The 23,736-nt window shown below is 43.4% G+C and overlaps 1 protein-coding gene across 1 annotated transcript in view; it reads left to right on the forward strand.

Annotated features, from left to right (window-relative positions):
* Positions 1–23,736, forward strand: part of LOC308289817 (protein Aster-B-like) — a gene marked incomplete at its 5' end in the record, with an annotated part of 158,278 nt that overhangs the window by 17,497 nt on the left and 117,045 nt on the right. Inside the window, one exon of the mRNA XM_080731582.1 lies at positions 5,129–5,155. Coding sequence (XP_080587708.1) covers positions 5,129–5,155 — 27 coding nt within the window. The remainder of the gene's footprint in view (positions 1–5,128; positions 5,156–23,736) is intronic.

Raw genomic sequence — 23,736 nt, forward strand, 5'->3', positions numbered from 1 at the left:
TATGTGCCTGTTGAAATATTCTGAAATATAGTTGATGCAGTTGTTAACTGTCCTCTTAATGCACAGCACTGCATGCTGGTCAGTTGACCAGTGAATACACTTTGAACACCTGCTAAAAAGTATGCTCATCACTTTTGAACTGGAAAATGTTGAAACGCTAATTTTAGGCAAGCCTAATAATAACCACCCACCTGGCTGCCGCTCCCATTCTTCCCTTCTCTCTCTTATTTTCGGTTCTCTTCTTCTCTGCATTTTCTCCCTGACATCTATTTATCCCTCTCTTTATCCCAGTCCCTTTCTGTCTTTCCCTCCCTCCCTCACTCATTCTCTCTCTCTCTCTCTCTCTCTCTCTCTCCCTCTCTCCCTCCCTCCCTCCCTCTATCTCTGTTAATCTCAGACCCCCCCCCAAACACATCATACCTCCCACTCTCCCTGCCCACCTTCAGTTTCCTCCGCACTCTCTCATGCCTTGAATTAGGAACTATACCGTTTTCCTTTTCTCTTTCTTTCTTTTTTGGGGGGGGAGGTTTGTTGTTTTAAAAAACCTATGGGATTTCTTGCTGCTCTGGTTGTCGTTGCCGTGCTGCTGGTGTTAGCAAGTGTGGAGCGTCTGCAGCAGCTACGAGCAGCAGGGGAGCAGCGTTCTGTAGCCAGCTTTAAAGGGCGCGGAATGTCATGTCTCCTCTGCAGGTAACACGACCGCCTTGAGCCTGCACCGCTGTCTCCCTGGCTCTGTCCGTATGTCTGTCTGTCTGTCCCTGGCTTTGTACATATGTCTGTCTGTGCCTCCTCCGTCCATGTTTGCCTTCCAACTCTATCTGCCTGTTTTTATTATGCCAGCCGGAGCTGTAAGTCTGGATGTAGCGCGCTCTCTCCCATTATCTCTTCTCTCTGTTGCTCTCTCTCTCTCTCTCTCTCTCTCTCTCTCCCTCTCTCTCTCTCTCTCTCTCTCTCTCTCTCTCTCTCTCTCTCTCTGTCCATTTGCCAACTTGTTTGCAGCACATTCTGTGTCCACTCTGTGGCTTTCTGTTTCCATCTGTGTGCCTATGTTATGTTGCCGTCTGGATTGCTGCATCCCTGTCTCTGTCCCTGTGTCTCTCACTCTGACCCACTGTCTTTCGGTACTGTTGTCCTCATCTGTGTAGTTGTCTGACTGTGGAGTGCCCTCATCTGTCTTCTATGCCTGTGTGCTGCAGTTTTCATCGCTGTGCATTGTTCAGCTGCATTGAAGCTTGGAAGAGGACCGCATTGTTGCTTGCCAACGCGTGCCTCTTAAGTGCCACTAATGCCACTAGCTGTGAGTCACTATTTGCCTGCGTCAGATTGTGATGGGGTTCATGTAGGGAGTCAGTTGTGTGTAGTGTGTGATGTTATTTCAAAGCGTGTGATGATGTCAGTGGCACAGAGAGAAGTTTTACTCATCTGGTATTTGTCACGAACTCCTCCTGCCTGCTGCTGCAGATGCTTGTTGTATAACGATGCAATAGGTTGTTACTCTTAAAGACACAGTGCAACTTCCAATCTTAGATAGCACAGCACACACATACTGTACATACTGTATATCATGGATATCATATTTAGAAGTAGGACCCATGCATGCATAGAGCACATTCTAGCACCTCAAGGTGTGCCATGATGACTAATGTACATATATTGCTATTTTTCTGCTGGGTACCCCCCAAAATAATTTGTGGAGTCCCAACCCACAGGTTGAGAACCACTGCCTTAGCAGGCAGGGGCTCATCCAGGTGCACACATCAATACAAACATGATGACTGCAGTGTAACATTACACCAACAAAAGTTGTTGATATGTATTGTGTTTGTTGTGCAGTGGACATATCTCAGGCAGTGTTTGAATATTATCTATTCCTATTTGCTGATAGATAAAAATGTGTTGATCTAATTTTAGTTTGCAAGAAAAACAGACAGACTCTGGTCCTCATCACTCAATCACAGTTTAGCCACGCCCCAGCGAGTGAGCTATACTTACTCATTTTATCCACTGTTTAAAATGACTAGTGAGATTGGAGGGAAGGTCACACTATTACCTAGTTTTTAATTGATTGATTGATTGATTGATTGATTGATTGAATACTTCTCTTTAACTGCCAAATTTAAAACATTGTCTATAGCTGCCCTTGCCAGCGAATACAAGCATTTTCACGTAACTTCGTAGAATATTATGAGTCGTGACGATCCGTCCGCGGGTGATGTTAAAAGATGCATGTGGGTGTCATAATGTCGGGAAAAATATAATCCGTTGTAGAGTTATTGCCAGTTGAATGTGTCTTGTTTTGCCAATTAGCAACACAAAGCAAAGAAAACCTATTTTTATTTAATGTTTTTAACGAAGGTAAACAACCTTGGTTTTGTTGGAAGTTGAAAAAAAAAATCTCTTGTATTTTTTTCTATCATTATTTTTGCTCCATGTGTGCGTCTGTACAGCATTCAAACTGTAGGATTGCTTGTTGTCAAGGATGGAATGATCCAATATTACAGTGCTACATTACATTTGGTATAGCCTCGGAAACCCAGGCATATTTTGGCAGTCGGAAGAAAAAGAAGCCTGGGCGATCGCGTTATGATCACTGTTAGAGGAAGTGTAGAATTTCCCTAACCAATCAGAGTGCAGAGAACGTCACACCGAATGTGTTGACGTCATGACGCAGCAGCGTTCTCTGCGCTGAGCAGAGGAGCAGAGGGGGGAGGGGGGAGGAGATTAGGAGAACACATGCTATTGGCTGCTATTGGCTGGAGACTTGCGGAGAGACTCACCGCGCCCGCCCATCTGCCTACACAAACAGGTCCGCGTTAGGTTAGAGTGCATTTGGTATAACATGGTTCTATTGTGAAAATAGAAGATCTACATGCTCACAATGTCTCGCGATGCGTAGATCGGCTATTTTCACAATTTCTGCCAGTATATCTTATATTACATTTTAGAACTGCAGCCAGCGGTTTTTGTGTGTTTGTCAGTCAGACACGACCAAATGCAGCACTCCAATTGGCTAGGACTGATCACGTGGCACACGTACGACGTCCCACGTCACACCAGCGCCATACGTGCTGCTGACGTAACGTGCTGCTGATGTAAAGTCAACACAAGGCTAACAGTTAGCTAAACAAATGATGTACTCACGTTTGCAGAGTCAATAGCACTACTGTCCACATTCCAGTACAGTCCATCACTTAGGCACGAGTCCCGATCACATTACCATAATCTTCATGTATGTACATCCCATTACAGCCACATAACGTTAGGCTTTTTATTTATGCGCAGTTTCTAACAGGGAGTGCGTCCGCCGGTACAATATGTCCGACCGGAAACGTGCTGCGCCACAATAGTTCCCCCCATAGAGAGGCATCAGATAGATGGATACATCGATCATAGATGTATCTATCTATCTGCAGATAGATAGATAGATAGATAGATAGATAGATAGTACTATAGAGAATCAATTATAAGAAAAACAATCATAATAATTAAAACACATATTATTAACAATAATAATATATGGAATGAATATAGCACATCTATCTATACTGAGAGCCACAGAAAGATAGATTAGATACACACATCTATCAATAGATAGATAGATAGATAGATAGATAGATATTATAATACAATAATAATAATAAGGGTAATAATAATAATAATACAAACTTTAATATCTGGATTTTATATAGTACTTTTACACTACAGTACAGTACGGCACAGTACAGTAGTACCATAAACTACAGTACAGTACAGTACAGTACAGTATGGTACAGTACAGTACAGTACACTACGGTACAGTACAGTAGAGTACAGTACAGTATGGTACAGTATGGTACAGTACAGTACAGTACGGTACGGTACGGTACAGTATGGTACAGTACAGTACAGTACGGTACAGTATGGTACAGTACAGTACAGTACAGTACAGTACAGTACGGTACAGAACAGTATGGTACAGTACAGTACAGTACAGTATGGTACAGTACAGTACAGTACAGTATGGTACAGTACAGTACAGTATGGTACAGTACGGTACAGTACAGTATGGTACGGTACAGTACAGTACGGTACGGTACGGTACAGTACAGTACAGTAATATGTCCGACCGGAAACGTGCTGCGGCACAATAGTTCCGCCACAATAGTTCCCCCCCCCCCCCCCCAATTTTATTTTTTTTTTAAACTTTTTTTTTTTCACAAAAAAAATGTTGTTCTTATTTTTTATTTTTTTTTACTTTTTGTGAAAAAAAAAAAAGTGTTTTAGTAAAGAAGCGGGCGTGGACTCTAGATGTGAGCGGCCCGAAGGGCCGCGAACCTCTAGTATTTGACAATTTGGACAATGTTTAATTTGTCATTTTAGAGGTATTAAAAAGTCTTTAAATTAGCACTTTAGAAATGTGAAGATACCCTCTATATACTTAAACTTTATGTTGGTTTGTTTATAGTTGATTGAGAAAACAATGTTGCACATTAAGTTAATCATCTGGGGGCCCCCCAAAATAATTGGGGGGTTGTGTGTGATGTGATGACATCATCAAACGATAAAGTCGACTTCAACTCAACTTTTTACTGAGTCGAGTCGACTTGCAAAAATCACAAGTCGTTAATACTGTGGACAAGCGCCCTCTATCATAAACCACTGAAATGAGGATTGACGAGTGGCGCGGTGTGACCCTTGGACGAATTGACGAGTATACTCGCATTGGCAGTAAAACGGGGCCGGACTGTACAATTATACAGTACTAAAAGGATAACTCAAAAAGTATTGTATTCAGTTTATCAAGACATATAAAGACATACAATACTAAAATAAATCATCAATACTATATTATTGTATAATATGTATTATTGTCATCATTTCTTTTGGCAAGTTAGAAGACTTTATAGGTCCAGTTGTAATATTGCAGACAGGTGCTCTTTTATGGCGTTTTTGAAGGAGGGTAGGGAGTCACATTTTTTGATGGAGGGTTTTGCATGAGAGACTGTCCATAAATGGTCTAAATGGATTTTCCTTTCTATTTTTAGCTCATGAAAGCCCATTTGTTGTGTTCACTGAACTACGCTTGAAGTCTGTTTGTTAATGAAAGCACCCAGTGACTGAAACCTCTTCTTTCTTCTCTTCTCTGCAGGTCTGACAGTGCAGCGGACAAACTCAGGTAAGCCTTGCCCTGGGACCTCTGCACGTTCTGCTCTCAGTGGTTTGACGCAAACTTGCTGTTGTGCACACTGTGTTGTAGCGAGAGTTGTCGCGGCAAAACCATAACGGATATCTGATGCCATCACTTGTGATTGCATTTGCTAGGCATACATCGGTAGTTATCGTTTAAATCAGTGGTTCTCAACCTGTGGGTCTGGACCCCCAGGGGGGTCCCCAAATTATTTTGGGGGGTCCCCAGATGATTAACTTAATGTGCAGCAATATTTTCTTGTTAACAGTAAACAAACCAGCATACAATGTAAGTGTATTGAGGGTATCTGCACATTTCTAAAGTAACAATTTAAGGACTTTTTAATACCAAAATGACAAATATTAAACATTGGCCAAATTGTCAAATATTAGAGGCAACAATTGTGAAAATAGCCGATCTACATGCTCACAATGCCTCGCAACGCGAAGCATTGTGAGCATTTAGATCTGCTATTTTCACAATAGAACCGTGTTATACAAAATGTAATGCCTCAATTTACCTAATGCTTTTCAGGGTGGGGTTAAGATATGATTATTTTGGGGGTCGCGACCTGAAAAGGTTGAGAACCACTGGTTTAAATGATGTAATTACTGGCTAGACATCGATCAACAGTATGTTTATAGAGTTGAGCTATCATACTGTAGTCCTTTAGCTATAGGAATGGATGGGCCTGCGTGGTAGGGTATGGTGGGATGCACAGGACGGAGACCGCCTTTGCAATCACCCCACCAGCTCCCGTTCTGTCGATCCGCACATGTGACAGATTGGTGGCTTTGTTCCCCTGTCTAAGGTGCCTGAATACGCTTTACATTCGCAGAGGCGGCCTGTGAATACAGTTGCAAGCCATGGAATGTCATTGTTTGCTTTTTACTGGACAAACAACATCAGCCACAAGCGGGGCTGGTGGGCCACAAACAGGGCTTTGTGTGTCTCACAGGACTTTGAGGTCAGGAGGTTCTGGGTTGTCAGTTTCCAAGCTAGTCATCATCGGTAGCAAGTTGCTAGTTAGGTTTCGGTGGGCTTCATTCTCCAGGACCTGGTGTTTAGTTTTTATCTGAGGAGGCACTGCGCCAGGCCCGACCTGCAGGGCTGTGAGGTGAGTGATTGCCATGCATTTCAGTGTTGATGATGATGATGCTTCAGGGGAGGTACACCTCTTTAGCTGATTGTCATTTTTTTATGGCACATCTTTGAAGAAACCTCTTTGAGGCTTTAGCTGTGATGGTAGCTTGTTGTGGTGTTTGTGTCTGTGTTAGAGATGTTAAAAATGTACCGATTTAATACCCCTCAGTTAAGCAACCTTATACATATTCTATTATTAAAAATATTGAGCATTGAGAGGTAGTCGCGTGCGTGCGTGCGTGCGTGCATGTGTGAGTCTTAAATCAGTGGTTCTCAACCTTTTCTGGCCGTGGGGCCCAAAATAATCAAATTTTAACTGGGGACCCCCCCACCCTGACGAGCACTAAGAATTGAGGCCTTACATTTTGTATAACACGTTTCTATTGTGAAAATAGCAGATCTACATGCTCACAACGCCTCGCGTTGCGAGCATGTAGATCGGCTATTTTCACAATTTCTGCCGCTAGAGGTATTAAAAAGTCCTTAAATCGTCACTTTAGAAATATGCAGATACCCTCTATACACTTAAACATTATGTTGGTTTGTTTACTGTTGAGGGAGAAAACAATGTTGCACATTAAGTTAATCATCTGGGGGTCCCCACCCACAGGTTGAGAACCACCGTCTTAAATAATGGCGTTGTGCCTCTGATAAAGTGTGCGGTGGGTGTTGTGTACTGAGAGGGTCATCAGGCAATGTGTGTCTTCACTTCAACCGACACTCTTATCCAAAGTGACTCGCAATGAGTGGGCAGGGAGTGATTCAAAGAGTAATTGAACAGGACATAATGGCTTTTTCCAGGAACCAATTTTCTGGGAGCTCTGATTTGACAGAGACTGGCTCTTGAACCGCTAGGCCAGCTGTCACCTGGGTGCATTATTATAATGATGTACAGTATATGTGTGTGTGTGTGTGTGTGTGTGTGTGTGTGTGTGTGTGTATGTGTGTGTGTTGGGGAGGGGGGGTGGGGGGTGACTGGCTGGCCAATCATGCGAGTGGTGTGAGCAGTAAACCAGGCCAGGTCTGCTCCACTAGGAGGTTCTGTCCAGCGTCACGTGACTAACAGCATTGTGTGTGCTTGTCTGTTGTATTATAGTCTGCTGCACTTACATGTGAGTCCTGTATACTGTGTACAGACAGGGGTCTTCAACAGACACTTACATGTGAGTCCTGTATACTGTGTACAGACAGGGGTCTTCATGTGAGTCCTGTATACTGTGTACAGACAGGGGTCTTCATGTGAGTCCTGTATACTGTGTACAGACAGGGGTCTTCAACGTGTTCAGGCCAAGGAGCCCTTAGTTGAGAGAGAGACGAAGCAGGGACCCCCCCACAACCTTCCACATAGTTTCATTGTTTGGCAGCCCAATCATCAGTGTATTTTGGATTCATGTCAATGTGTGTTTTCAGATATTTATTTGAACTGTCAATTATGAACTTAATACATTTTACCTTTCACTCTGTACTTAGACTGCTCTTTTTCCCCTCTACATTGAACCTCTTTGCCGAAAATAGCCGATCTACAAGCTCACAACGAGGCATTGTGAGCTTGTAGATCTGCTATTTTTTCTAAAGTTCTCAGAATATGGACGCTAGGGTTCAAGTGGTTAATATAAAAAAGGAGAAAAATGTTTCCCGGACCCCCTGTTGAAGACCCCTGCTGTACAGTATGTCACATGCCACATTCAGTCATTTCATTATTTTAGATGGTTTACTGTGTCCTGAGTTTCTGGTTCATCGATCATCACACCACGTTCAGAAATCGCTCACAATACTAATAGCCATAGCAACTTCATTGTAATAAAGTTGAGTGTGCTGTTTCTCATGGTGGTTCATCTTTTTTGAAGGAGTGGGAGGGGTAGAGGAGAGAGAGAGAGAGAGAGAGAGAGAGAGAGAGAGAGAGAGAGAGAGAGAGAGAGAGAGAGAGAGAGAGAGAGAGAGAGAGAGAGAGAGAGAGAGAGAGAGAGAGAGAGAGAGAGAGAGACTATTTAACCCACGCATTAACCTGCCCAATGCAGGGTACTGAAACATGAACGTGTTGATTGATGCGTCGCAAGCGGCACGTTGTCAACGCAGTAACCTTGGCAATTTACATTTTCCACCCAGACGTATTCAGTATGATGGCAGCAATCACAACGCAGTCTGCTTTGATATAAGAGAAACGGTTTAACCAGAGCAGCGTGTAATGAGACTAAGTATGAACAAACATGGCCCAAGACAGATTTGCCCAGTGTTTCACAACACTTATACTGTAGACAAGTGAAAATATAAATTAGAACCCTTTACCCTGAAGAAGACACTTTGTGTCAAAACGTTGGTGTTTGTTTGATTAAAACTCACTTTGCATCCTGGCTACGATGTGTGTGACTGCCTGGCTTGTTCTTTAGCCATCGATTGAATTAATTATTAACTCATCTAGTGCCATTCGCGAGATGTCTCGCGAAATGTAATCTATTACAGTAGTGCCATTCACGGGATATCTCGGGAAAAGTAATCTATTACTGTAACGGCGAGTACATTACCGAGAAGAATGGCCGGCGGTCCGGAGACGAAATCCATCGCTGATTTCGCATCATCACGGCTCCACGAGCACAAAATAGTCCCATCCATAACATTGAGGTGGATGGGGGATCTCATCTTTAATGTCCATTATCTCAAAACTACACTTTAGAAGCTAGGATGGAGGCAGATGCTCGCTTATGTTACACAGTTATAAAAGCTCCCGGTCGGCCATTACACAACTCCACGTAGACACGGAACGGTTCCAGCGCACGATCCGATGACGTCAGACCGGAAGTGATTCGCGTGTGCCCTTCTGGCCTTCAAAATAAGATAACGGTGGTGATGCCAGCCTGAAGGTGGCATCGTGGACTTTATAATCCGTTAATTTCAGGGGCACTAAATGAGTTAATAGAGGCTATGCACATGCATAAAATGAATGGCAAATCTGGCAAATCGAGTGGCAAAGAGAATTTAATGTCGTTTAACGTTGTTAAATGCAATCAGATATGATTTTTCTGTTTGGATGTATGGGCTGTCAAGGCCAGAAAGTATTTTTTGCCACTCAGTAGGCGTTTGTAGCATATGCTTTATGAATGAAAAGTATATATGCTGATGGACCAGTTGTCGCAGAAGTAGGTGTGGGTTGGAGGAATTAAATTGATAGAAAACATTAAATGAAACCAGAGAGACAGAACTGCATTGCAAGGGATTGTATTGAAAAACAAAAAACATAAATGCATTCAGTTGCTATTCCTTCAGTTGATGTAAAACCCAAACATCAGTTTAGTCAAAGGTTCATGGTTATCGAGTCAGTCAGTGTCCAAAGGTCAATGTTCAGGGGGAAGTGGAGTTTGGCACTGTAAGCTGGGGGGAATGTTTGTGTTTGAGCTGCTGAGTTTTCCTACCCATGACCATACTGTAGGTTAAACAGGACTGGGGATCACACAGGGATCGAACAGGGCTGGGATCAGTCTTTCTGTAGGCTCGCCATCATTCAGTTTCAGTTTTAGGCATTAAAACCTGGCCTGGGTCAAAGGAAAAAGGCCAAATGAATACAAAATAATACATTCAAATAATCTGCTGCACTACAGGCTTAAAACAGAAAAATCTACTTATCTGCCCAATTAGGCATTGGCATTAAACTCAAAATACATCAATTCTATAATCAATGTTGCAGCTTACATACAAGCATTAACATCCCAAAAGAAAAGGGTTTACATTTAGATCCCAAATAACAAAAACATAACAAACATTTCAGCATGTGGTCACTCACCAAGTCACATTGTTCCTTTATCACACACAGCCAGTGTTCCGAGTGGATCAGGTAGGTATGTTCAGGTAAGGGTTATCTAAAAGCCAAATTGTTGTATGGGTAAGTATAATGAATTAAAACTGTTAGAAATAGGAATAGTTGTTGAATAATGAAAAGTGTACAGACCTGCAGCAGCTCCAGTGATGTGCACCTCACTGAGCAAACTGCAGACTGACTAGTTTTTATACTGGGTGTGGTGAGGATTGCTAATTGCTGGGCAGCTGTGACTGATTGTGACTTGGGGACCGGGACCAAACCATTGCATGTGGAAATGAAAAAAACATTCCATTTGAAAATCAAAATAAAAATATACAATCTGAACCCTGGGTTACATCCTCCCCCCCTAAATCCATGCACGTCCCGTTGCATGTTACACTACATGGATTTGTGGGTTGGGGAAAGATTTAGGCACACCCTTTTCACTCAAAGCATCAGTGTATGCTGTTGATAAACTTTGAAACAAAGATTGTACAACATTAATCAAAGGGTTGCCCATCTCTGAATATTGAAACCTTTTAGGTTCGACTCTGCGCCTATTCGAACGCCTGATTGAACCTTCAGGTTCAGGTTGACTTGTAATGACAGTAGGTTCAGTGGTTTGAGCAATTTCAGGTTCAGAGGGTTCAGTGGATTGTTCAGTTTCAGGTTCTTGCGATGTTTCGCTGTCCGGTAAGTTTCCATCCTCTACGTTTCCATCCAGAGACTGAGTAGGGATGAGTGTGATTTCCTCAATTTCCTCCATGATTGCAGGTAGGTTCCTTCCATTGGTGGATTGAGGTAAGTGTTCCAGTTCAACAGGTAAGTGTTCCTTTTCAGCGGATTCAGGTAAGTTTTCCATTCCAGCAGATTCAGGTAAGTTTTCCATTCCAGCAGATTCAGGTAAGTCTTCAGGTAAGTCCTCCACACTACTGTGTTCAGAACATGACTCCTCCACAGTTAGGTGGGTGTCTATCTCACCGTCACCTCCTCCAGTAGTAGAATTAGTATCCACAGTAGGCTTAACTGTTGGGTGAGTATGCCTTGGTGAGATCCAATAATCAGAGTCCTCCTCCACTGGAAAGTCTGCATCAACAGGATCAGTTTCAGTGTCACCAGGGTGATGACGGGTTCGTGGCCTACGGACAGAAATGGGCTGAGGGCATTCTTCCCCTGCTGTCATGGGAAGAAACCCACATGGAAGGAGAAGATCTCTATGCAACGTGCGTTTAGGCCCTTCTTTGTTCTCTGGCCTCACAGTGTATACTGGAAGATCTCCTGCACGGTTAATCACAACAAAGATCTCTTCTTCCCATTTGTCCGCAAGTTTGTGTTTTCCACGGATGCGTATGTTTCTGACTAGGACTCTGTCCCCTACCTCAAGGTTTGAAGTAGTTATCCGTTTGTCAAAACGAACTTTGTTCCTTTCCGCTGATTTCAGAGCATTTTGAGAAGCTAATTGGTAGCTCTCCTCCAATCGGGATTTGAGATTTTGTACGTACTGAGAGTGAGATTTCTGCTGATCTCCTCTCACAGGTAAGTTGAAAGCTAGATCAACTGGCAATCGGGGTGAACGTCCAAACATAAGTTCATACGGAGTGAACCCGGTTACTTCATTGCGGGTACAATTGTAAGCATGAACTAAGGGCTTCACATACTCGCGCCATTTAGTTTTTTGCTTATTTTCCAGGGTTCCCAACATGTTGAGTAATGTCCGATTAAACCTTTCAACGGGATTTCCCCTTGGATGGTACGGAGTTGTGTGACACTTTTTGATTCCTGAGAATTCACATAATTCTTTGATCAGTTTCGATTCAAAATCAGGACCTTGGTCGGTGTGTAGTCGTTCAGGTATGCCATAATACACTATGAAGTTATCCCACAAGCATTTAGCTACGGTTTTAGCTTTTTGGTTGGGAGTGGGAATAGCGATGGCAAACTTGGTGAAATGGTCAGTCAGTACAAGGATATCCTTTGTATTGCTTGTGTCTGGTTCAAGACTAAGGAAATCCATGCACACCAATTCAAGAGGACGTGTTGCTCTGATATTCACCAAGGGTGCAGCTCTTTCTGGAAGGGCTTTTCTGCGTATGCAACGATCACATGTCTTGATCTTTTGCTCTACAGCAGCGGACATTTTGGGCCAATAGAACCTTGTACGGACAAGTTCAAGAGTTCTTTCTATACCCATATGACCCATGTCATTGTGTAAGCTTTGCAAGACAGTTGCACGCAGCTCTTCAGGTAGAACAAGTTGATATGAGATTTGTTCATTCTCTTGTCTCCTTCGGTACAGAATATCATTCTGCAACTCCAATCTGTTCAGCTCTCTCAGGAGAAGTGGAAGGTCAGGGAGCTCTTTCCTGACAGTTGGAGGAACTTTTTCTCCCGTTTCCAGAAGGAAAATGACCTCACGAAGGCTTGGATCAGCCCTCTGCTTCTCTCTAAGATCGAGATGCGATAGAGAAGGAATGACAGGTAAGCCATGTTGATCCTCTTCGACATAGCTGTCTGGAATTGCATCAGCAGAAACTGCCAAAGACTCCACAAGAGTAAGATCATATGGATCAAGTGTTCTGACCAAACTACTCTGACAGATGGCGTTGACGACATCGGAGGAGATATCCTCAATGGAGCTATCAGCCAAGTGTTGTTGGGTGAAACGGGTGATGCGATCCCTTTCTTTCTCAGACTGGCCTTCATCAAGATACGGATCATGTGGTCGCCTGGAGAGACCATCGGCATCAAGATTTTGTTTACCAGCCCGGTACTGAAGCTTGAAGGAGAAAGTAGACAAAGCAGCCAACCATCTGTAACTGGTTGCGTCTAACTTTGCAGAGGTAAGTAGGTATGTAAGGGGATTACTGTCTGTGACTACAGTAAAATGACTCCCATACAAGTAATCATGAAACTTTTCGGTTACACTCCATTTGAGCGCAAGAAATTCTAATTTATGGGCCGGATATCTGGATTCACTGTTGGACAGACCTCGACTGGCAAAGGCAATAGCTCTCAATTTCCCATCCTGTTCCTGATACAAAGCGGCTCCAAGTCCAGTGGTACTAGCATCGGTATGCAAGATATAGGGTTTCTTGGGGTCTGCAAAACCAAGAACAGGGGCAGTTTTGAGCTTTGAGATGACTGTCTCGAAAGCCTGTTGACAGCTTTCTGTCCATCTTCCTCCGAAAGGCTCTTTCGGATTAAAGTACTTGTCTGTGACCTTCTTGCAGGTCTTTCTGAGTGGTGGGTACCCGACAGTCAGGTCGTTCAGGGGTTTCACAAACTTAGAGTAGTCCTTTATAAACCTTCGATAGTAGCCGGAAAACCCTAAGAATGAGCGCAATTCTTTGAGATTTCGAGGACTTGGCCAGGATTTTATGGCTTCGATTTTCTGCGGATCCGTTTGAACACCATGTGGTGAAACAATATGTCCCAGGTACCTCACAGTTGTTTGGAAGAACTTGCACTTTTCCGGGGACAGTTTCAACCCGTACTCCTTCAGACGATTGAGTACATTGAGTAGACGTTTTTCATGTTCTTCCAGAGAATCAGAAAAGATAATTAAATCATCAAGAAAGACAAGAACTTCCTTTAAATGTATGTTTCCCATACATTTCTCCATCAATCTCTGGAATGTGCTGGGTGCATTTGTTACCCCCTGTGGCATACGGTTCCACTCCCAGAATCCAAGTGGTGTCACAAAAGCTGTTTTAGCCTCGTCAGCCTCATCCATTTCGATCTGGTAATATCCAGATTTCAGATCAAGAACTGAAAACCATTTGGACCCTGTTAGAGCTGAAAAGGTATCTTCAAGGTTAGGTAGCGCATAGGCATCCTTCACCGTCTGAAGATTGAGTTTACGGTAGTCTATGCACAACCGTATATCGTTGTTTCTCTTTCGTACGACCACAATGGGTGAAGAAAATGGTGATTCAGACTCTCTGATCACATCGGCCTCCAGTAAATCGTTAAGATGTTTACGAACTGCCTCTATATCTTGAGGATGAATAGGCCTGGCACGATGTTTAAAGGGAGTTTCATCATGTAGTTTGATGCGATGTTTCACTTTGTCTGTGCACCCAAAGTCTAGATCGTGAAGAGCAAAGACCTCTGGCATTGCACAGAGCTTGGTGGTGATACGCTCTTTCCATTCCGCTGACAGTGGTGAATCACCAAAGTTGATGTTCGGTTTCTGAGGTTCAGAGACTTGAGCAGTTGTCACATTGTGTTGTGAAAGAATGCAATGAAAACTGCCAAGTTCTGCAATGACACAGTGTGGTGAAATTGTAATGTCTTGGTCCGTTTCATTTGTAATCATCACAGGAACTTTGTAAGGAGCATTTGAAGGAAGAGTACTGAGACAACTCTTGACACATAGGCCACCAGGTAAGTATGACTGGGTGGGATGTTCGACAATCACCCAGCGGTCAGCAGATGGACTATGGACCTTAGCTGAGCCTTCAAGTATGACACTATGGCATGCAGGAATGATGGTAGGTGTCTTACTAAGCATCCTTTCAACTCCAACACTTCCATCTCGGTTCTGTTGTTGACGTAACTCAAGTGTTTTGAGTACTGCTCGATAACCATACTGACGGGGTTGATGTGATGTCATACCACCGAAGTATTGGTCAAAGAGTACGTCGAGTGTATTGGTTCCGATTAGAACTGGAGATGGAGTTTCAAGACGTATATCGGGAACAACAAGTGCAAGGGTGGGTACGTCAATGTCTGTTCCCACAAAGTCTTTGGGAAATCGAACTGTCATTTCCACATAACCCAAATATGGGACAGACTGTCCTGCAGCACCCTCAACCTCTAACAGATCACAGAGAGGTTTGAGTGGTTGGTCAGACAGGTTTTTCTTGTAAAAGGACATTGGAACCGTGGTTACTTGAGAACCGGTATCCATGAGACAATTGACGTCATTGCCAGCAATATTGACTACTGCTGTGCATCTGGAACCAATTAATCCTTTTGGAAGTTTAGTGATTGAATTCTTTGCACTTGTCATGTTGAGCTTTGCACATCGTTTACGTTTAGGACATTTTTGATCCTTTACAGTTCCCATTCGTCCAGTAACAGGAACTGGGTTTAGTTTAAATGATCCGGGTTTTGTTTCTCCCATGTTTGACACTTTAAATTGAATCGTTTCCTTTTCTCTGCGACTAACGCAGGATTGGGTTCCTTGTCACACTGTGGTTTGATGTGTCCATCCTCTCCACAATGGAAGCAGTATCCAGGGTTTGGTTTGGTTGTGTTCTTTGATGTGGATTGCATGGGTTTAGCAGTTGCTGGGGATTTCTTTTGCTCAAAAGGCTTGCGGTTGCTAGCGGGCCTTTGCTGGTTAGCAGTTAGAGATGCTAGCTGGTTTTGAATTTCAGCAATTTGCGAATTTCAGCAATTTGCTTTGTGATCGCTGTGAGTGTTTGGTTGACGTTGAATGTAGTACACATTCCTTGCTCCTCTTTATCACTGTAGGCAACCTGCCAGTGAGATGTCACTTTCTGTTTTGCTCCAAGATGTCGCTTCATGCGCATAGTTTTTGCTGCTTCACGATCCTCTTCTGTGCGCAAAAGCAAGAGCAGATCAGCAAAGGATGGGGGATTTGCTTTCTTGTGTTTCAGTTGTAGCTCTGAGAGAAGAGCATTATCCCAGCATCCTCTACAGAATTGATTTAAAAGATGTTTATCTACTTCTTTAGCAGGAATGCCACCTCTTTTGACAGTGAGGTTCAACGCTACATGAAGACGTTGAAGGTAAGTAGATGGTTTTTCAACAGCATCTTGAACAGTATCCATGAATTTAGCATATAGCTCGTCGCCATCTTGGACTGTGCCAAAAGCTGAATCAAGCAGTTGCAGATATACAGCAGGCAAAGTATCTGGATTCAAGTGCTTCACCATATCTGCAGCTGGAGGTAGAAGGCTTTCAAGGATCTTTCTGGATCTCAGAAGATCAGACACAGCAGGGTCTTTCATGATTAAATCAACACTGGATCTCCAAGAATCATAGTCGACTTCATGAGAGGGTCTAGGTACCTTGCCGGAGAAGACTCTGTCTTTGAGAGGAAAACATGTGAACTGGGTTATCCTCACTTTTGACTATATGCTCGACAACATAACGTTGGATTTCAGGAGGGTTGAGATCAGGAGCAATGAAAGGTTTTTGTGGTGAAGTTTGGGGTGATGTTTTCATTGGCTCTGGTCGTTCCCCAGGTGTCTTGGGGTCAATGGACTCACCAATTTGAGACACCATGTCTTTCAGAACTTCCTTGTAGTCCTTTCCACTTAAGTGAGCCAATTTTTTCAAATCCGCCAAATAGGATTGAGTTGTGGTTTTGCCCACACTTTCCGTGTAAAGGTCAGACAGACCTTGCACGATAAATGTATTTGTTTTGTCATCAATGACAAATTTGTGCGGCAGAAGGGGATTCAGAGACTCTACCGCAATCCCTGAGGAGTATTCGACCACCATGTAATGGTTAAATTCTGACAAACTGTCTTTGATTATTTCAGATCTGTCAATGGCACCATAATTCTTCAGAAAATCCAAAACTTCCTCATAATCCTCAGTTTCAGTGACCTCAGTGACACCATGCACCAAAACAGCATTAGGAAGTTTGATACCCATATTCTCAAAAATCTCCATTGTTATGACAGTATAATGACAAATATTCAATGTTTCATCAATTACCTCCCTCCTGGCTGGCTCGCCAAATTAATGTAGCATATGCTTTATGAATGAAAAGTATATATGCTGATGGACCAGTTGTCGCAGAAGTAGGTGTGGGTTGGAGGAATTAAATTGATAGAAAACATTAAATGAAACCAGAGAGACAGAACTGCATTGCAAGGGATTGTATTGAAAAACAAAAAACATAAATGCATTCAGTTGCTATTCCTTCAGTTGATGTAAAACCCAAACATCAGTTTAGTCAAAAGTTCATGGTTATCGAGTCAGTCAGTGTCCAAAGGTCAATGTTCAGGGGGAAGTGGAGTTTGGCACTGTAAGCTGGGGGGAATGTTTGTGTTTGAGCTGCTGAGTTTTCCTACCCATGACCATACTGTAGGTTAAACAGGACTGGGGATCACACAGGGATCGAACAGGGCTGGGATCAGTCTTTCTGTAGGCTCGCCATCATTCAGTTTCAGTTTTAGGCATTAAAACCTGGCCTGGGTCAAAGGAAAAAGGCCAAATGAATACAAAATAATAAATTCAAATAATCTGCTGCACTACAGGCTTAAAACAGAAAAATCTACTTATCTGCCCAATTAGGCATTGGCATTAAACTCAAAATACATCAATTCTATAATCAATGTTGCAGCTTACATACAAGCATTAACATCCCAAAAGAAAAGGGTTTACATTTAGATCCCAAATAACAAAAACATAAACATTTCAGCATGTGGTCACTCACCAAGTCACATTGTTCCTTTATCACACACAGCCAGTGTTCCGAGTGGATCAGGTAGGTATGTTCAGGTAAGGGTTATCTAAAAGCCAAATTGTTGTATGGGTAAGTATAATGAATTAAAACTGTTAGAAATAGGAATAGTTGTTGAATAATGAAAAGTGTACAGACCTGCAGCAGCTCCAGTGATGTGCACCTCACTGAGCAAACTGCAGACTGACTAGTTTTTATACTGGGTGTGGTGAGGATTGCTAATTGCTGGGCAGCTGTGACTGATTGTGACTTGGGGACCGGGACCAAACCATTGCATGTGGAAATGAAAAAAACATTCCATTTGAAAATCAAAATAAAAATATACAATCTGAACCCTGGGTTACACGTTCCTGCATAACTTCCAGGTATGATGATGATGTCACGCGCATATCCTCTATAATTAATTGACCTAAGCATTATGTATACAAAGATCACTGCCAGTCTTTTGGATAAATCAGTGTGTTGTGTGTTTTATGTACTGTATGTACTGTCCAGTCAGTGTTTTAATTCATCAAATTGAGGTGCCTGCATTCAAGTAGCAAAAGTAGCAGATCTACAAGCTCAAAACACATCACTTGGTGCCGGGTTTCGAGCTTGTGGATCTGCTGCTTTTGAAAAAACCCATTCTGCCCGACATTGATGATATCCTGTAACGCTAGCAGAGACAATGCAGCTTGATAGTTTTTATTTGGCAGTTGCATAGACATAGAAAGTTAGACGCGTCCTTCGGCTCTGGGACATACGTATGCATCGCGGAACCAAGGGAATCTGCATCGCTTCCGCGTGCGTCACTCACACATACGGAAAAGTCCCGGAAAAGACACGCTGTGATTGACCAGTAGTCACTTTGACTGGCAGTGTCCCTTGGTTTTTCCAGGAAGTCCGGACTACAATTGTTGCACATCGCTCCAATGAACTGCAGAGGTGAATTAGGCATCTAGCTTTTTATATCTGTGGTTGGTAAACTAAGACACGAGTTCCTGCTGTGGGTCTCCACACTGCCACCAACCGATCACTCCTTGTAGCCACGACTACTCTCTGTTTATAATTCCATCCTTCTCCATGATGCACCGCTTATTTCCTCCTTCCAGTTTAGCCATTTGGAAAACAGATACAGTATGAATGACAAAAGAACTGTCACTAGTTACTTCCTACTCCTCTAAATACTGTACCCGATCATCATCTTCACTGAATCTCAGCTACTGGCTCACAGTATGATCTCTGTACTTTGCCATTGTTGAGCTTTTGTTTCTTTATCCAACTGCCAAAGTAGTTGCAAGTCACACCCATTGCACAAATTCAATACGTACTGTAGTTTACTTTATTACAACTGTAAATACTGCACGCAAAAAGCTTTGGCTGGCTAAAGCAGGGGCAGTCAGAATGTTCCCTGGAACCTCTTGTTGAGTTAGGGTGTGTGTGTGTGTGTGTGTGTGTGTGTGTGTGTGTGTGTGTGTGTGCGTGCGTGTGCGTGTGCGTGCGTGTGCGTGTGTGCGTGCGTGCGTGTGTGTGTGTGTGTGTATAAAAGCGCCTGGAGAAATATTGTTGACGCTTGTCAATTTCAGCTGGGGCTCGTCCAGTCCAGCACCAGTCTACTGCAGTGTATCCTGTCTACTAGGCAGACACCTCAACACTCTCTTGGACCTTTATTGAATTATACGACTACATTAGCCAAAGTGTGAATACCTCAGTCACTAACACGATGTCCAGGCAACAAGACATTACCTCGTTTAGCCATACGACTCATATTTACCTTAACAGACTCTCCTTTCTCCCTTTGCTTGAGTGTCCGCATTGCTCTTCCGCCTCTCAACTGCTGGAGCATTGATCCATCTGCGTCTGTGGGTCTGAGACATTAGCTTCCACTGTTGGCAGTCAGCAAAACCCGATCCTCCTTTTTACTTCACTTTAGGATACTGAGAGAAGCCAGGGATCCCACATAATGAATAAATGATTCATAGAAAATGGTCATGCTCCCAGTTTTGATTTCCTGGTGACTTTCACACTTGGAGAAGAAATGAACTAGCAGTGGTGTAAAGTAACTAAGTACATATACTTAAAGGGGAAGACCACCCATTTTCAATATTGAACTATGTCATTAATATACCTGGAGTTGTGTGGAAATAAAAAGGTCCCCCCCTTCTGTGTTGCCTAGAACTGGAGGATTGATTTTGGGGTTTGTATTGCAAATCACAACTTGATGACATCTACATTGTACTTTACAACACAAACCCCAAAATCAATCTTCCAGTTGTAGGCAACACAGAAGAGGGGGAACTTTTTCTTTATTTCCACACAACTCCTCTAAGGTATATTAATGACATAGTTCAATATTGAAAATGGGTGGTCTTCCCCTTTAAGTACAATTTTGAGGTATTTGTACTTTACTTGAGCATTTCCAATTTCCAATAGTTTTACTTCTACTCCACTACGTCTCGGATCCAAATATTGTACTTTTACTCCACTACATTTATTTGAAACCTTTTGTTACTAATTACCTTGTAGAATTGGATAATTATCACAAATCATACATTAACCACTTCAAGCCTATATACTTTTTGGCCATTTGAAAATAGCCGATCTACAAGCTCACAATGCGTCACATCGCGACGCATTGTGAGCTTGTAGATCTGCTATTTTCAAAAGATTTTTATACATTTGAAAACTTTAATTAGGACATTCTGCATAACGAGTACTTTCTACTTTGAGTACTTTTTAACTCAGCGGGTGCCCACGCGTCAAACTCTTTGATGTCGCTGGAGGCCCACGATGCGTTTGCCGCGTTTACTGTATTTACAGTAACAACTTTAAATCTCACCGTAAGGTCGGGGCTACGCCTGGATGCAGCCCATTCACCGCGGGTTGCTTCGAATCGATGCTGAGAGCATCGCGCGGCCGTTTTTCTCCATATACTCCAATGCATTTCCCCATCTTTAACGCCCTGTATTTTTTTATGGCTAAAACTGTGGCAGGCTGCGGCAAAATGACCAACTTTTGATCGGCAATCAACAGCTATGATCAACACTAGCCCATACAGTATGTTACACAATAACATCCTGTCTGCGGTCATGTGACCAAGTGACGTCATGACGCATGCATTGACACAGCAGGGCCGTATTCAATACAATGGTGGTGGGTCTGGGCATCCAGAGGGGATAAATGGGGCTCAATCTAGGGGCACCCAATGTGTTAAGTAAGAAATGTGAGTACTTTTTCCACCACTGTTAACTAGCAGAGGTTCGTTCAGACTAGAGTTGCTGTTCACATCATTGGTTCCAATAACACATCAACTAAATAATACTGAACGCAGATGTGGTGTTTTATATTTTGCACTGAAGAGCGATTTCATTCCATGAGGTGATTTTCATTTCATTGCGACCGTAAGGTCGCAGTTTAGTATCAAAACCTCCACCGGCCGTCGGTCGGTCGGTCGGTCGGTCACACGTCACACGTCACACGTCACACCTTTGCCCTGCTCATATCTCCGCATCAGTATGACATCACACTGCTGATGATGTGGCGTGACATCACGCCACATCATCGGCTGAGGACTGTGTGATGTCATCATATCTCCATATATGGAGACATAAGTTGCTCATGCCCAAATATGGGCTGGTGAGGTCAGACTTAGTGTGATGCGTAGGTTATCTCCATATATGGAGATTCAACTTCAATGAGTATATAAGACCGGCATTATCTACCGACAGCTGCTATAAGCCAACCCTGGCGATAAGGTCTGAGTCGAAGAAATGCTTCTTTCCTGGCAAGAATTGCCCCTTTATACTGTAGGGCTCGTTTGTGTATTGTATGACATCACGCCACATCATCGGCTGAGGACTGTGTGATGTCATCATATCTCCATATATGGAGACATAAGTTGCTCATGCCCAAATATGGGCTGGTGAGGTCAGACTTAGTGTGATGCGTAGGTTATCTCCATATATGGAGATTCAACTTCAATGAGTAACCAGGTATTGTATGACATCACGCCACATCATCAGCTGTGGACTCTGTGATGTCATCGTATCTCCATATATGGCCATCTCCGTATATGGAGATATAAGTCGTCCATGCCCAAGTATGGGCTGGTGAGGTCAGACTTTGTGTGATGCGTAGGTTATCTCCATATATGGAGATTCAACATTCCAGGTGTAACTATGGCTGCCCGTATGACGTGAGAGGTGGAGGTTGTGATATTTGTGGAGATAAGCGACCAACGGTCGCTTATCTCCCGATTAGGGAGTCTTACTGGTATTAGTCTCTGGTAGACAACGTACGTTTATCATTTTTCAGACTGAGTGCAACGTTGTTCGGTACTGTGTACACTCAACAACAGTCCAAGTTAATGAGTGCCTATTGGCATTAAAGCCAGCCTTGAATCAGCCTTGCAATATAGATGAACAGTGTAGACACAGTGTGCATAAGCTTCAAGAGGTGTGGATTGTGCAAAGTGAATCAGAATATAAGGATGAGCAGGCCAGGGGGGGTGGTGCTGATGTAACCATGACCATGGCTGAATCTAGGTCATGGACATGGTTGGGGTAGATATGTCTGCGAGATGTTATGAGGTCACCATGCAGCTGCAAGCCCTCATCTGTATTTATCAGTTGGCGCTTGTGTGTGTGTGCGCGTGTGTGTGTGGGCATGAAAGTGAAATAAAACTGAACAGGCAAGAGAGTGTGTGTGTGTGTGTGTGTGTGTGTGTGTGTGTGTGTGTGTGTGTGTGTGTGTGTGTGTGTGTGTGTGTGTGTGTGTGTGTGTGTGTGTGTGTGTGTGTGTGTGCGCGCTGTGTGTGTGCGCGCGCGGGTGCAATGCATATGTGATGCGTTTGTGTGTGTGCATGTGCAATGCGTGTGTGATGCGTGTGTGTGATGTATACAACCAAACAAATTGCTCGTCTGCCTGTTCACAAATATGCTACAAGTCTTTGGACAAATGCTGCCCAAATGCAGAGAGAGAGACAGAGATGGAGTGAGAGGGAAAAGGGAGCAGAAGGAGATTGATGGAGAGAGAGAGAGAGTGAGAGAGAGAGAGAGAGAGAGCATGCGAGAGAGAGAAAGATGCAGGAGGACCACCCTCATCAGGCGTAGCCGTTCTCAGAGTAGCCTACCGAAGGGGACCTTCCCACACACACACCACGGCCGGCCGGCCAATCAGAGCGCTCGCATCCCTTGGCCCGTCCTCCCTCGTACAACTGCTCATCCGCGGCAGAGCGGATCAGATGTGAGGTGATGGTGATAGAAAGCATAGTCATCTGAGCCACCTGGACAGGAAGCCGGACGACTCTCAGCATCCATCCATCCGCGGAGAGAAATGAAAGGGATTGCTTTGCTTTTCACACGCAGTGTCGAGTCTTCCACGCAGAGGAGAGACCACGTTAGGGACCTCAGGGACCGTATATTTACTTGTTACCATCGATTACAGTCAATCAGCCTCTGCTGTCCGGAACGTCCATTGGGCTTTTGACGCGCTCTCCTTCTGAGAGACAGTAAAAAGGAAAACGACATGTCAGTGTCTTTTCTTTTTCAAAGCATGCGTGAGAGTTGGATATTATATTCGCTTGTACATATTGCGCCTGTTGGTCATGTGTGTGAGAGAGAGTCAAGTTGTTGATCGCTCGCTGCTTGGAGACTATGACAAGACAACGCCAGCTTGTGGGAGTGACAGACTGAGAGAGACGTAGCGGGACAAAGGGTGAGCAGAGGACATGAGAGCCCGGAGAGAGGCCAGGATGGTGTCTGCCTGTTCATCATGCACAAGCATAAGGTCAGGTCTGATTTCTGTATCCCTCTGTTTGTGACATGTGTTCTCTCACACCATAGTCATGATGAGAGGCTAGTACAACACAAAGAATGGTTGTGCCTATAGAATGGACTATTACATTCAATGAATATAGATACCTATGCCTGTTACTGAGAATGTTCTTTTTTCTGTATTATGCTTTTGCAAACTTGGCTTAAATGCTACTACCTACATATTATTCCTCATATGTCTGTACAACGATCAGATCATTTATCACAGGCGTACTTGGATTTACTGTACTTTTCTGTGGTCAAGAACTTGACAACAGGATATTATCAGAACAATCCTGATGCGGTAAACCCCACCCATATTTTACTCTGTGAAGGAAAAGCTAAATCTGCCCATGATTTAAAGATGCAGTTTGATTCAGGTCTCTGAAGACGCACA

This window comes from Nannobrachium achirus (genome assembly GCF_963921795.1).
Source record: "Nannobrachium achirus genome assembly, chromosome: 8".
Lineage (NCBI taxonomy): Eukaryota > Metazoa > Chordata > Actinopteri > Myctophiformes > Myctophidae > Nannobrachium > Nannobrachium achirus.